This window comes from Canis lupus, chromosome 3 (genome assembly GCF_048164855.1).
Source record: "Canis lupus baileyi chromosome 3, mCanLup2.hap1, whole genome shotgun sequence".
Taxonomy (NCBI): Eukaryota; Metazoa; Chordata; class Mammalia; order Carnivora; family Canidae; genus Canis; species Canis lupus.
The window spans coordinates 13,620,058-13,632,891 of NC_132840.1; the positions used below are offsets into that span (position 1 = coordinate 13,620,058).

A 12,834-nucleotide genomic window follows, 5' to 3' on the forward strand; every position below is an offset into this window, starting at 1 on the left:
TGTTTAGAGAGAGAAAAATAAACAAATATAAGTGTTTCTGCTGGACAATTTCTATAAACTGAAGCAACTCCAAAAATGAAAATGAAAAACATCTGTGGAAAAGTATTACAATAATTTTATATTAATAAATTGTATTCTTACAGATTCTTCCCTTGAAAAGACATCCCATGCCAGGCATGTGCTTCCTGCAGCAGATACTAATGTTTGCACTGATAAAATGTGACCACTTGGACACCTCAGATCAGATGGATTCCTCTTGACCCCATCTTTTCCCACGCACAATTACAACTGGACAAGCTTTCTGAGATGCATTTCAGAAAAATGATCATGCCAACAACCTTGAAGGTCACCTTCTGGACTTTTTATTCAGAAATTTTCATGTACAACTCTGAGCACTTTTTTAACTCAACAGACATATCTTGTAATCTGTTACATTCCGTTACTGCATTTTATAAGACACTGGAATGTTTGGGTGGCTCAGCTGATTAAGCATCCAACTCTTGGGGAATCCCTAGGTGGCTCAGTGGTTTAGCACCGCCTGCAGCCCAGGGCGTGGTCCTGGAGACCCTGGATTGAGTCCCATGTCGGGCTCCCTGCATGGAGCCTGCTTCTCCCTCTGCCTGTGTCTCTGCCTCTCTCTCTCCTCTGTGTCTTTCATGAATGAATGAACGAATGAATGAATGAATAAATAAATAAATAAATAAAAATAAACAAATAAATCTTTTATAAAAAAAGCATCCAACTCTTAGTATTGGCTCACTCAGATCATGAGCTGAGGGTCATGAAATCAAGTCCCATGTTGGGCTCCATGCTTAAGATCCTCTCTCTCCCTCTCCCTCTGCACTCCTCCGGTGCACTCTAAATAAATAAATAAATAAAATCTTTAGAAGAAACTGATTTTAATCAAATTTCACTTGACCCCCTTTTATAAGGGACTTGGCAGCCCATTCATCTATTGAAAAGGTATTTTACCAACCAGCCCCTCCAGATTCCACCTGTCTTTCAGCTCTCTATCCTAGATGCTGTCCTGTGTAAACACCTCAAGAAAGACACTCTTCTTCATCAAACCTTAATCAGGCTCCTTTGGGTCCTCTTCTCAATTCGGCCTCAATCTTGGCCTCCATCCTTGCTAGGCTTGCATTTTAGCAATTGAGCCCAATTTTAGCAAGAATCCTGCCAGACTAGTTTTAAGAGAATCCTCCAATCTTGATATATGATCACCCTTGATATGTAAGTTTCTCATTTCCCAGCCTTGATGTCTAAGTACTCAGCCTGCCTTCAGCAAGAATCCTGTTAAGTCTGTTTAACAAGAATCTCCCTATCCCTGGTGTCTCTTAGTAATGTTCATCCTCAGACACCCTCCTGGTTACCTTCATTCTGCTCCTTGACCATAAATCCCCAGCTGTTTTTGCTGTACTGAGAGCTGAGCCTGATCTCTCCCCCTTATTGTGATAGTCTTGCCACCTACTGTAATAATCCTGAGTCTTCCTTACCATTTTACTGTCAGAATGGAGTGTCACAGCAAGCAATGGGAAAGAAGGAGGAATGGGAGATCTGGAGATTAATGTCCTTGGCTTCCTCTAGAGAGCCCATCGCTCAAGTGAAGGTCTCAGCTCCTGTCAGGAGGCCCTCCCTTTCAGTGTCAAAACTGTTCCCCTTCTTGGCCCCTCAGGTCTAGGGGAGGAAATACAGCATTATATTACTAGCCCCAAGCACACCACACTATTCTATATCTGGTTTTTCATCACTTAGTGAGTTATTAAACTCTCCCGAAAGAATGCTAATTTGAGGATGCCATCTGTTTCCTGCTGGGTCTCCCTAATACAGATATCACCTCAGCAATTTATCCTTGAGAGCTATTCACTCTTTCCAAGAAAGGAAGACATGAATACAGAACAGTGACGCTTCCACAAGTGACACAGTGACTGAAGCAAGCTGACCTTGGTAAGCTGCCTCTTCTCCTCTAGTTATCTTCATCATTAGAGCAACAGAGTGTTTTCTGAAATAAACATGGTTTTCAACTAGAATCTCTAAGCATCAATAGGGGATTATTTAAAGAAATATTTATTTCTGGGACTCCTGGGTGGCTCAGCAGTTGAGTGTCTGCCTTTGGCTCAGGGAATGATCCTGGGGTCCTGGGATCGAATCCCACATTGGGCTCTCCTCAGGGAGCCTGCTTCTCCCTCTGCCTCTCTCTTTGGGTCTCTCATGAATAAATAAATAAAATCTTAAAAAAAAAGAGAAATATTTATTTCTGTCTGGTACTTAATCCAGAGTTAATTTTTACAGTAGGACTTTTAATAAATGTAAGAGACACTGTTTAATAATACCACATACATGCCTGGTAACCCAAGTAAAACCTGCAGAATACTACTTGTCAAATTCAGATTGTAGTAGATTGTGAAATTAATTCAGTGGACCAAAACATTTTTTTTAAATGACATATACTATACACAGTCATTAAAACAGCAAATGAGAATTCATCATGTGTAGTAAAGGTAAATATTACACCAAATTTTCTTTTACTTTTTTTTTCTTTTACTTTTTTACATACCTATTATTTATAAATATACTAGGACATACTATAAAACATATTCCTTACTGTGAGTCAACCAAATCTGAAAGCTACTGGTTTGAAGAGAAAACCTTTCAAACAATATAATTATAAGGCTAAAAACATGCTGCTTCATCCTACAGACACATTTTTTTTTTAATCTCAATCCTCACTAAAAATAGTTTATTTTGTCACTTGGTATAAAAATTTTATGAAATAATACCACATAGTATAGTGCACTATTTCTTCATTCCATTTTCTTTCTTTTCTTTTTTTCTTTTTTTGTTTTTTTGTTTATTCATGAGAGACACACAGAGAGAGGCAGACATAGGTAGAGGGAGCCTGATGTGGGACTTGATCCAGGGATCACGATCTGCCAAAGGTAGACGCTCGCCACTGAGTCACCCACGTGTCCCTATTTTCTTTTTTTTATTTATTTGAGGGAGAAAAGGCATGCACAACCAGGGGAGAGAGGCAGAGAAGCAGATTCCTCACAGAGCAGGGAGCCTGATGCGGGCTCGATTCCAGGACCCTGGGATCATGACCTGCGCTGAAGGCAGATGCTTAATCAACTAAGCCACCCAGGCACCCCCATTTTAAATGATGATCGCAAACCACAGCTTGAAAACTACTGTCTTAAAATATGATCAGGGCCAGTGTGGAGAGCCCTGTTCACATTATTCTGTTACTCCCATGGCGCCCTCCTTGGTGTTTATGTCATTTCCACCATGGTAGCAAGCTCTCAAATCCTTTTCCTTCTTAAGTTTCTATGTAACTGCTATGTGACTTCTGCCACCTACTAGCTCCAGTGGAATAGAAAGCCTTGGGGTAAAGAGCAGATGAAGAGCATGCGGCAGAAGTGGACATGGCCCAGCCACATTCCTGCACTCGCCACCACTACACATGCTGAGAGCAGCATCACACATGCTGAGAGCAGCATCTTACCACAAGTCCCTGCTGCTCACAGCTGGGGACTGAGGGCATGCAGAAGCAGTCCTGAGCCAGTGACAGGCGGGAGCTGGAAGAAAACAATCCCAGTCTCCTTGCCCTGGCCATGTTCTTCACCACCTCCCTGAGATACCAAGCAGAACCAAGTGAGCACCAGCCAATAATGGCAATAACCTGCTAGAATCTATACATCTTACCCAGGCTTCCTTCCTCACCTCTTCCACCTCCCTACTGGAGCTTCCTGAAGTCACCTCCCATGATAATGACTTGTACTCAAACCTTTGTCTCGGTGTCTGCTTTGGGTAAACACAAACTAGATGAGCACACAAGCTTATACAGCACTGTTTGGAGCCAGGGCTACAAAGATGAGAAAGGCCTGTCCTAGAAAAGCTCATAATGTGATAGGAAAACCAAAGATTTTTTTTAAAAAAAATTTTGTTATGTAATGTAAAAAACAAAACTTTACTATCCATAGCAACGAGGTAGGTAGGTAGGTATGCTCAGGAAGAGAAGGAAGAAGTGACAAGCTGTGTGACTGACAGGTCAGAGAAGCCCCCAGAGGTGATCTGCTCCACCCCTAACCCTCTAGGACACAGCCCTCCCCACAGGAGTCAGTGGCTGATGGGCGCTGCCGATGGGCCAGTCCATGTTACCATCACTGTAGGCTAGCGCGCCTTGGCTTCTCATATTTACTCTGATGCTTTACACCATCCACACAGGTTATGAAGAAGGAAATTTGTATTTCCCCCAAAGGAAAAAAAGTCTAGTCTTCAGCTAAAAATAACTCAAGGAATATGGAAAACACAAAGAGAGGAAAACTATTAAGTTCCCTATAATGTGTTAATAGAATTATTTGTAAATCAGCTTTGACCTTCCTATGTTCCTTTGAGGTCCTTGCGGGGTGGGACTGAGCACTCAACCCTGATCTTTACTAGAAGTGCTAATAAACTGCTGATATTTTTATTCAAAAATTATTTTTAAGTGTAAAGTCTACTACATGTTCGGCTCTGTGGTCAACACTGGAAATCAGGGGACGCCTGGGTGGCTCAGCGGTTGAGCATCTGCCTTTGGCTCAGGACATGATCGAGACCCACATCGGACTCCCCATAGGGAGCCTGCTTCTCCCTATGCCTGTGTCTCTGCCTCTCTCTCTCTCTGTGTATCTCATGAATAAATAAATAAAATCTTTAAAAACAACAACAACAACAACAACATTGTAAATCAGCACTTTTTTAAGGCTGGAATCAAATAAGAAATTTTTCTTTGCATCTCCATTTTGGTAACTATTTCAGCAAAGGCAAAGCAGCAGCATAATGCCTGCTCTCAGAAAACAAGTCAGGCCAGCTACAGTTAAAGTGAGTGCTTATACTGAAAACAGCTTCTCAACATGCCAGGCATACCTGAGCCTGAGACCAGAACACTCACCCAGACCCAGCAGGGAGTGATGGCAGAGGTGCAGGGACAGTAGCCTGTGGCTTTTCTTTCTCATTTTGCTTGAAGAAAGATTTGGCTTCTTTAGATGTAGCATCCACTTCCTTAGTCACCCTGTGCCAAGGAAGGAGACATCAAGTTTACAAGAATAAAAAGAGAGAAGCAAAATCTAAGCAAAGGGGGCGGCCCAGGTGGCTCAGCAGTTTAGCGCTGCCTTCAGCCCAGGGCCTGATCCTGGAAGACCCGGGATAGAGTCCCACGTCGGGCTCCCTGCACAGAGCCTGCTTCTCCCTCTGCCTGTGTCTCTGCCCCTCTCTCTCTGTGTCTCTCATTAATAAATAAATAAAATCTTTTTAAAAAAATGGTATTTTCAAAATCTAAGGAAAGGGAATAAGTGACAATAAGGAAAACACACAATTAGCTCCCAATGAGTTCTGGCGGCTAAGGTTTCTGATTCAAGTCTACTACAACAGTTCTAAATAAAGGCATTTTCCTTTACTAAAGGAATTAACAACGTATGTACCTATCTTCCTAAAATCTCCCCATTACTTCTGTCAGCTTCTATATACTCCAGTGGTCACTGCTGAGTCACAGTCCCTGGGAGCTGTGGACAGGACGGCTGAGAGAGCTCTCCCACTCCACCTCACATGTAGATTAGGACTCACATTTAAAGGTCTGGGGAGGAATGGGGAGATGGAATATTTGGGAGAAAAATACTAACATTTCAAGAAGAGCAACAATATAAACTGGAAATATTCTGCAGAATGCTCCTGTTTCACAGCTAAAATAACCCAAAGATGAAACAAAATGCCTTAAAACTAGCTAAACAACACTCATTTGGGAGTGAAAAAAAGCTATAAAGAATCCTGTCTGATTTCAAATCTGGAAAAATGGTCCTCAATAAAACTGATTCCTAAAGGATCAAATAAGGTTACAGTGTCTGAGATTCCTGCTAACGAGAGGACAAGTGTCCAATGCCTGCTTAGTCTTGCCAAGTCAACAAAAACATCTGAGGAATTCTGTAGAAATTCCAATCTATCTGTAGGAGGGTTCAAGATTAAGGTCATTGCACCATGAGGATTCAACCAGGTCCTCCAGATTAAACGGGCCAAGAATACTGACAGGTGAATTGGATAAATTCCATCTTTGCAGGAATGTAAGTCTCTGCCTCTTCTCTCCTTCCGACTAGGCCTCTTGGGAGCAGCAGTAAGTTTTCTTATTGAGAGCCATCTCACTCCTGCACTCAGTACGGTGTCACCGACTCCAGGAGCACAGAGTGAGTTTGAGAGTCCTGTATTGAGAACCCTCCCTGGGAAACACTGGCAAGTTAATCTTGAGGAGTGATTAAACACAACACCAGCTTCTGTTACTCCCCTGCCCATGTTCTTGCAATGGCTCGGTCTTACTCAGGATGAGACAGCAATTGCTGAACCTCCTGTTCGAGGCCCTCTAAAATCTGGTCCTACTCTTTACTAGGCTTAATTTGTGCATCTCTCACTCTCCCCAATGAACTTCTCAGTAACAAGAGCCAAGAGCCAAAAATAAGAGAGAGAATTTATACCAGAGATCAGACCATCATTCAGCAAATATACATTCCTTCCTGACTGACCAAGAAGAAACTTGTCTAATCCACTGATTCGTTGAACCTGGGTGCACGTTTTGATAGTCAATGAGATGTCAGCTGATCTGACAGGAAAAGCAGCTTTAATATTGTGCTATTTCATTAGTCCCTTGAGTTCCTCCCGTTAGCCCTGTATTCTTACACCTCAGGTACCAGCTAGTCCAAGATGGCTGAAGGACACACACTGAAGATCTGAATCCACCCAGCAGCTTGGAGCTAAACCCAGATTGGCTGAACCCCAAACACCTGGAAACACACAGGCAATAAACAAATGCTTATTATTGTATACCACTGAGGTTTGGGATGGCTTGTCATACAGAATTTCTATAACAGCTGACACATTTATATTCATGAACAAGAAATCAGAAATCTAAGGAACTAAGTTACCTTTCCCAGAACTATGGAGAGATTAAGTACCAGTGCTAGAGAGAATCCTGTAGTAGATTCTATAACCCAAAGATGGTTGCCACAAGCCATTCTACATGCTCTTCCAAAACCGGACATCATCCCAGTGAGAAAGAATTATATATGTCACCCCTTCCACCTTCCTGCTTAAAACTAGGTGGGTCTTTGTGGCTGCCGATTCACAGAGTTCAGTGGGAGTGTCAGTACATGACTTTGAGGCTGGCTGGTAAAAGAAGACACAGCTCTTACCTGGTGCTCTCTTGAGAATGCAACCTTGAAACCTCAAGTTAGCCTGGCTACTCTGGATCTCCCATGTTACACACAATACCTGGGAAGTCTACTGAGGAAGAAATGCCTGAGGAAACTGTCCCAGTCCAGGCCCAAGACATGGGAGCAAGGAAGTCTTCGAGATGGCTCCACATCCAGCCACTAACTCCAACTGCATGACAGATCCTGAGCAAGAGCTGCCAGAGCCCAGCTACCCTCCGCAACTATGGAAAATGACAAGAACACAATTGTTTTAAGCCACTAAACTTTGGAGTAACTTACAGTGTTACAAGACGATCAAAATAAACCCACATCCAGACCTAAAGCTTAATGCAGAATCCCAGGGTACTGAACTAGAAAAAAGGTGCTTTAAATCTCCTTGCCCTGGGTAGAATCTGAGACAGCTCATGAAAACAAGTGGACACTTGCACTTAGAAATGACGGTCTAAACACGTTTTATTCTCTGCTCCCTACCAAAACCCTACTAAACAGTGGTAAATAAATTTACAAAGGCAAAATTATATAAGGATATGGAGAAAAGATGTAACAGAAAAAAGATGCTAATCAAATTTTCTGAAGGTAGGAAGTAAACAGACACGTAGAAATTGGCTTTGGTTTTTGTTTTCTCTGATCTAAGCCTGTAGCAATATGGAATGGCCAGTAATAAGCCAATCTGTACTACAGTATCCTACAAAGGCTCAGTAAATTGAGATCCCAGGAACCTTTGAAGGGAAAGAAGGGCTAAAATCAGTTGAAAGTTTATCTCAGGAGCAACTAGGTCCACATCCCCTTCTCTAACTTCATAGCATAAGCCACTGTCCCCTACTCAACCAGCAAAACCCATTACTCTTTAGAGAAATGAAAACTGTAGAAGGTCCGAGCTCACATGGCAGGACTGAAGTCTCATTCTGAAAACAAAATAATTAAACGAAAATCTATTTATTCTTTCTTCCTCTTCCATAACAATCTCAAAAGCTGTATGTTCCAGATGGCTGAGTTGGTTACAAGATGGAATGCTGCCCAATCTGTATAGAACTTTGCATCAGTAATATGTAGAGCTGACCCTTGAAAAATGCAGGGGTGAAGGGTACCGACTCCCCACACAGTTGAAAATCCACATGTAAGCTTTGACTTCCTAAAAATTTTACTAATAGCCTACTGCTGACAAGAAGCCTTACCGATAACATGAACAAATGATTTAACACATATTTTGCATATGTGTGATCACTGTATTCCTACAATAAAGGTTAAGAAAAAATATTAAGAAAATCATACAAGAGAAAATACATTTACAGCTCTGCAAAAAGAAATCCACATATAAGCAGACCCATGCAGTTGAAACCTGTGTTTCTCAGGGACAACTGTACATGCTATGCTACTGAATTTCTGGGTTTGTTATCACAGCATGGCCTAGCATAGCATTACTATTATATCTGTTAAGTAGGAATTTCAGAAAGACATATGAAAGAGGCTGTTAACAAAAAATTTCCTAGAAGGATGACTTTTCACAAAAAACAACCACAGAATACCTAATGTGGGAAATTTTAAGATCCGTATCAAGGAACATCACTGTAAAATGTTAGAATGTTCATGATAAAATATGAAGACCAAGTGGTTTAAGGTATAAGAAAGGTAAAAGAAGCCTTTATGCAAATCATGTTTTGTCTTGTTTTTATTTTTTTTTTTAAGATTTATTTATTTATTCAGGAGAGAGAGAGAGGCAGAGGCATAGGCAGAGAGAGAAGCAGGCTCCTCGCAGGGAGCCTGATGTGGGATTTGATCCCCGGACAGAGGATCATGACCTGAGCCAAAGGTAGACACTCAGCCACTGAGCCACCCAGGTGTCCCATGTTTTGTTTTATTTACCTGTTTTACCACAGGACTCACAAAGCTCCTGCAGCAGCTACCTAAAGCAAATTGGTGAACATTTTCTGAAAAGCACCCCAGACCCAAGCATTGTGTTAGATGTTGAACTTATAAATAATAATATATGGGCCTCTCTGCCCTTCAGGGGCTCACAGTCCATTAGGACAGCTAACCATGAAATAAGTTATGACAACACATGATATACAGTAAATGTCATGAAGAAAGCATGAAAAAGGTATAGTCTACAGGAGTTTCTATTGTTAACTTCTTAATGCCAAAGTCCTATCCACAGTCACAAAAAATGACATCTATAAACTGCTATGTTTCTCTCAAGGACTTTGGGAATCAATACAAAGTAAAAAAGCAAAAAAAAAAAAAAAAAAAGGTAAAAAAGCAGAATTTTACTCTTCATGAATAGTATGTCTGGAAGAACTAACTCCATTTTTAACAAGTAATATGAAGGGATTAAGCTCTCAAAATATCTTCAAGGAGAACCGTTCAATCATAGACCACTTCTAATATATAAGAGGGAAAGGCCTACAGGAAAGGCCCATTATTAACTATAGTTAAAGTGCTATCAGCAGAAATGTCATTTTAACTTCATTTCACTTACTCAGAACTTCGTGAAAAGCCTTTATTTAGGCAAAAACTTTCCATGACTGGCCTTTTCCAAAAGGTGAATCACTTAGGAAAGTCTGAGCTAACTGGCTCAGCTGATTATGTGATACAAAAGGGTAAAAAATACTATTTTTCCTCATTCTCAAAAGTTAATAAGCTACACATTTTTCAAGGGGGAAGAAAACAAAACAAAAAGATAAAAATCCAAAGCTTAACAATTAAAACATAATTAGAAAAAACTAAAAGACTAACTTTGTGCTAACACTACTTTATGCTTATACTTATAAATTCTTCCCAGTCATCACTAGCCTTCTCACATTTCTTAAAGATGTAATAATGTGGGCAGCCCTGGTGGCGCAGTGGTTTAGCGCCGCCTGCAGCCCGGGGCGTGATCCTGGAGACCCGGGATTGAGTCCCGCATCGGGCTCCCTGCATGGTGCCTGCTTCTCCCTCTGCCTGTGTCTCTGCCTCTCTCTCTCTAGCTGTGTCTCTATGAATAAATAAATAAAAATCTTTTAAAAAGATGTAATAATGCCCTTAACTTGATACAAAAGGAAAAATAAAAAGCAGAATAATGACATCAAGAGATTAAAAGATATGCTCAACAAAAAATAAATAAACAAATAAATAAATACATAAAAGAAATGCTCAAATCCATATTATCAAGTTTGCATCTGGTTGTCAGTTAAAATTCAGGCCTCTCAAGTTCCTATGTGAGGGTTCCTTATAATATCTATTTTCTTTAAGATTTTATTTATTCATGAGAGACAAAGAGAGAGAGAGAGAGGCAGAGACACAGGCAGAGGGAGAAGTAGGCTCCAGGTGGGGAGCCTGATGTGGGACTCCATTCTGGGGCTCCAGGATCACACTCTGGGCCGAAAGCAGGCGCTAAACCACTGAGCCAACCAGGGATCCCATATAATATCTAAATTTTAAGTATAAGCAATTTAAGTGAAAAAAAAAATCTTGCCAACATGCCAATTAGCAGGGTTTTATTTTCTTTAGGAAGAAGGAATTAAAAAAAAAAAGGAAGAAGGAATTACAGAGAACATTTGCTTATCATGTTATATAGCTCTGTAATGTATGGTTTTTAAAGTAATAAGCTTGTGTTTCTTTTGAATATAAAATATATGGGTGAGAATGTGTATATTTGTAGGGTGCTTCCCTGGATATATTAAAGACATGGGACCACCCCTCTGACAAATGACAGAAATATCAGGCTCCCAAATACCCATGTAATACTTAAAATTATCATCCATTTGCTTTGCTTAAAATAAAATAGGAAATTTGTGTCATTGTTATAGATATTAATACATCCACAAAATGTATTTGATCAGGAAATTTAATGGTTTTTCATAACAGTTATTCTTTTTCTTACTATGTAGGGCCAATGGTAAAATTATAATAAATCTTTTTTGGATATCTTTTATGACACGTGGGAAGTAACACAAGCCAAGAAAGATTTCTAAACATTTTAAAATATATATTCCTAATGGTATATCAAACAACTTCTGCATTATTTTGTAGGATTTCCAAACTATTAAAGGCTTACTGTCGGTGTTCTGCTACCCTCTACTGGACAACTCAATAGTTTCCAGTGTGATTCTGGCAGTAAAATAACATCACTAATTTATATCATCAAGAATTACTTAATGAATCCCCAAAATGATTGATTATCAAGGAAATGGGTGTTTTTACAATGGAGAATTTTGACAGATATTGCCTAAACAATCTAATTTATCACCACCAATACTGTTACTGATGTGATGCACTAAGGAAGACAAAACATCGCCAATATAGCATTTTTGTCTAAGTCACTAATTTGAAGCTAATCATGAGGAAACTGCAAAATTCCAAACTGAGCATCATCCTGCAAAACAAATCAACCTTTTTTTTTTTTAAGATTTTATTTATTCATGAATGACACAGAGAGAGAAAGGCAGAGACATAGGCAGAGGGAGAAGCAGGCTCCAGGCAGGGAACCCGATGCGGGACTAGATCCTGAGACTGAGGATCATGCCCTGAGCCAAGGGCAGGCGCCCAACCGCTGGGCCACCCAGGCATCCCCAGTCAACTCTTAAAAACATACAGTTGACCCTTAAAAAAAGCAACAGGGACGCTGCCACTTGCCCCTCCCCAACGCCGGTTGAAAGTCCACATGTAACTTTGACTCCCTCAAAACTTAACTGTTGACAAGATGCCTTACCAATAACATAAGTAGTCAATTAACACATTTTGTATGTTATATATACATTACATGTTGTATTCCTGTAATAAAGTAAGCTACATAAAAGAAAATGTGATTAAGATAAAGTTATAAGGAAAATACATTTATGATACTGTACTGTATTTATCAAAACAAAATCTACGTATAAGTGGACCCGTGCAGTTGAAACCCGTATTGTTCAAGGTTTAACTATACATGTCAGTGTCATGAAATACTTTAAATGAAAGGCTTCTGGGATCCCTGGGTGGCGCAGCGGTGTGGCGTCTGCCTTTGGCCCAGGGCGCGATCCTGGAGACCCGGGATCGAATCCAACGTCGGGCTCCCGGTGCATGGAGCCTGCTTCTCCCTCTGCCTGTGTCTCTGCCTCTCTCTCTCTCTCTGTGACTAAATAAGTTTAATTAATTAATTAATTAATTTTTTAAAAAATGAAAGACTTTTAAAAAGTAGAGTGTCGGGCAGCCCTGGTGGCTCAGCGGGTTTAGCGCTGCCTTCAGCCCAGGGCGTGATCCTGAGGACCTGGAATCGAGTCCCACATCGGGCTCCCTGCATGGAGCCTGCTTCTCCCTCTGCCTGTGTCTCTGCCTCTCTCTCTCTCTCTCTATGAATAAATAAATAAAATGTTTAAAAAAAAAAAAAAATAAAAACAAAAATAAAAAGTAGAGTGTCATCTTGTACTGGATGTCAGACTGAATAAAAAATATAGCTACATAAAGAATATTACTTAAAAAAAAAGAATATTACTGGAATAATTGGTAAAAAAATTGAGTAGAATCATATCTAGAGCTATTTAGAAATTGGGCTACAAAACTACCTGTTATTGGTTCAAAACAAGATGGGTACAGACAATGTAAATATTTAGAAATCTGTTTAGCAATTTGACAATGTCACAATAGCCAA

The 12,834-nt window shown here is 40.3% G+C and overlaps 1 protein-coding gene across 3 annotated transcripts in view; it reads right to left on the reverse strand.

The window, feature by feature from the left end:
* Window positions 1-12,834, reverse strand: part of CFDP1 (craniofacial development protein 1) — a 128,669-nt gene that overhangs the window by 99,335 nt on the left and 16,500 nt on the right. For 2 of the 3 annotated variants that reach the window (XM_072818828.1, XM_072818830.1), the window contains exon 5: window positions 4,928-5,047. The exons of the other annotated variant lie outside the window; for it this stretch is intronic. In XM_072818828.1, the coding sequence (XP_072674929.1) occupies window positions 4,928-5,047 (120 nt within the window). The remainder of the gene's footprint in view (window positions 1-4,927; window positions 5,048-12,834) is intronic. 3 annotated transcript variants of the gene reach the window in all.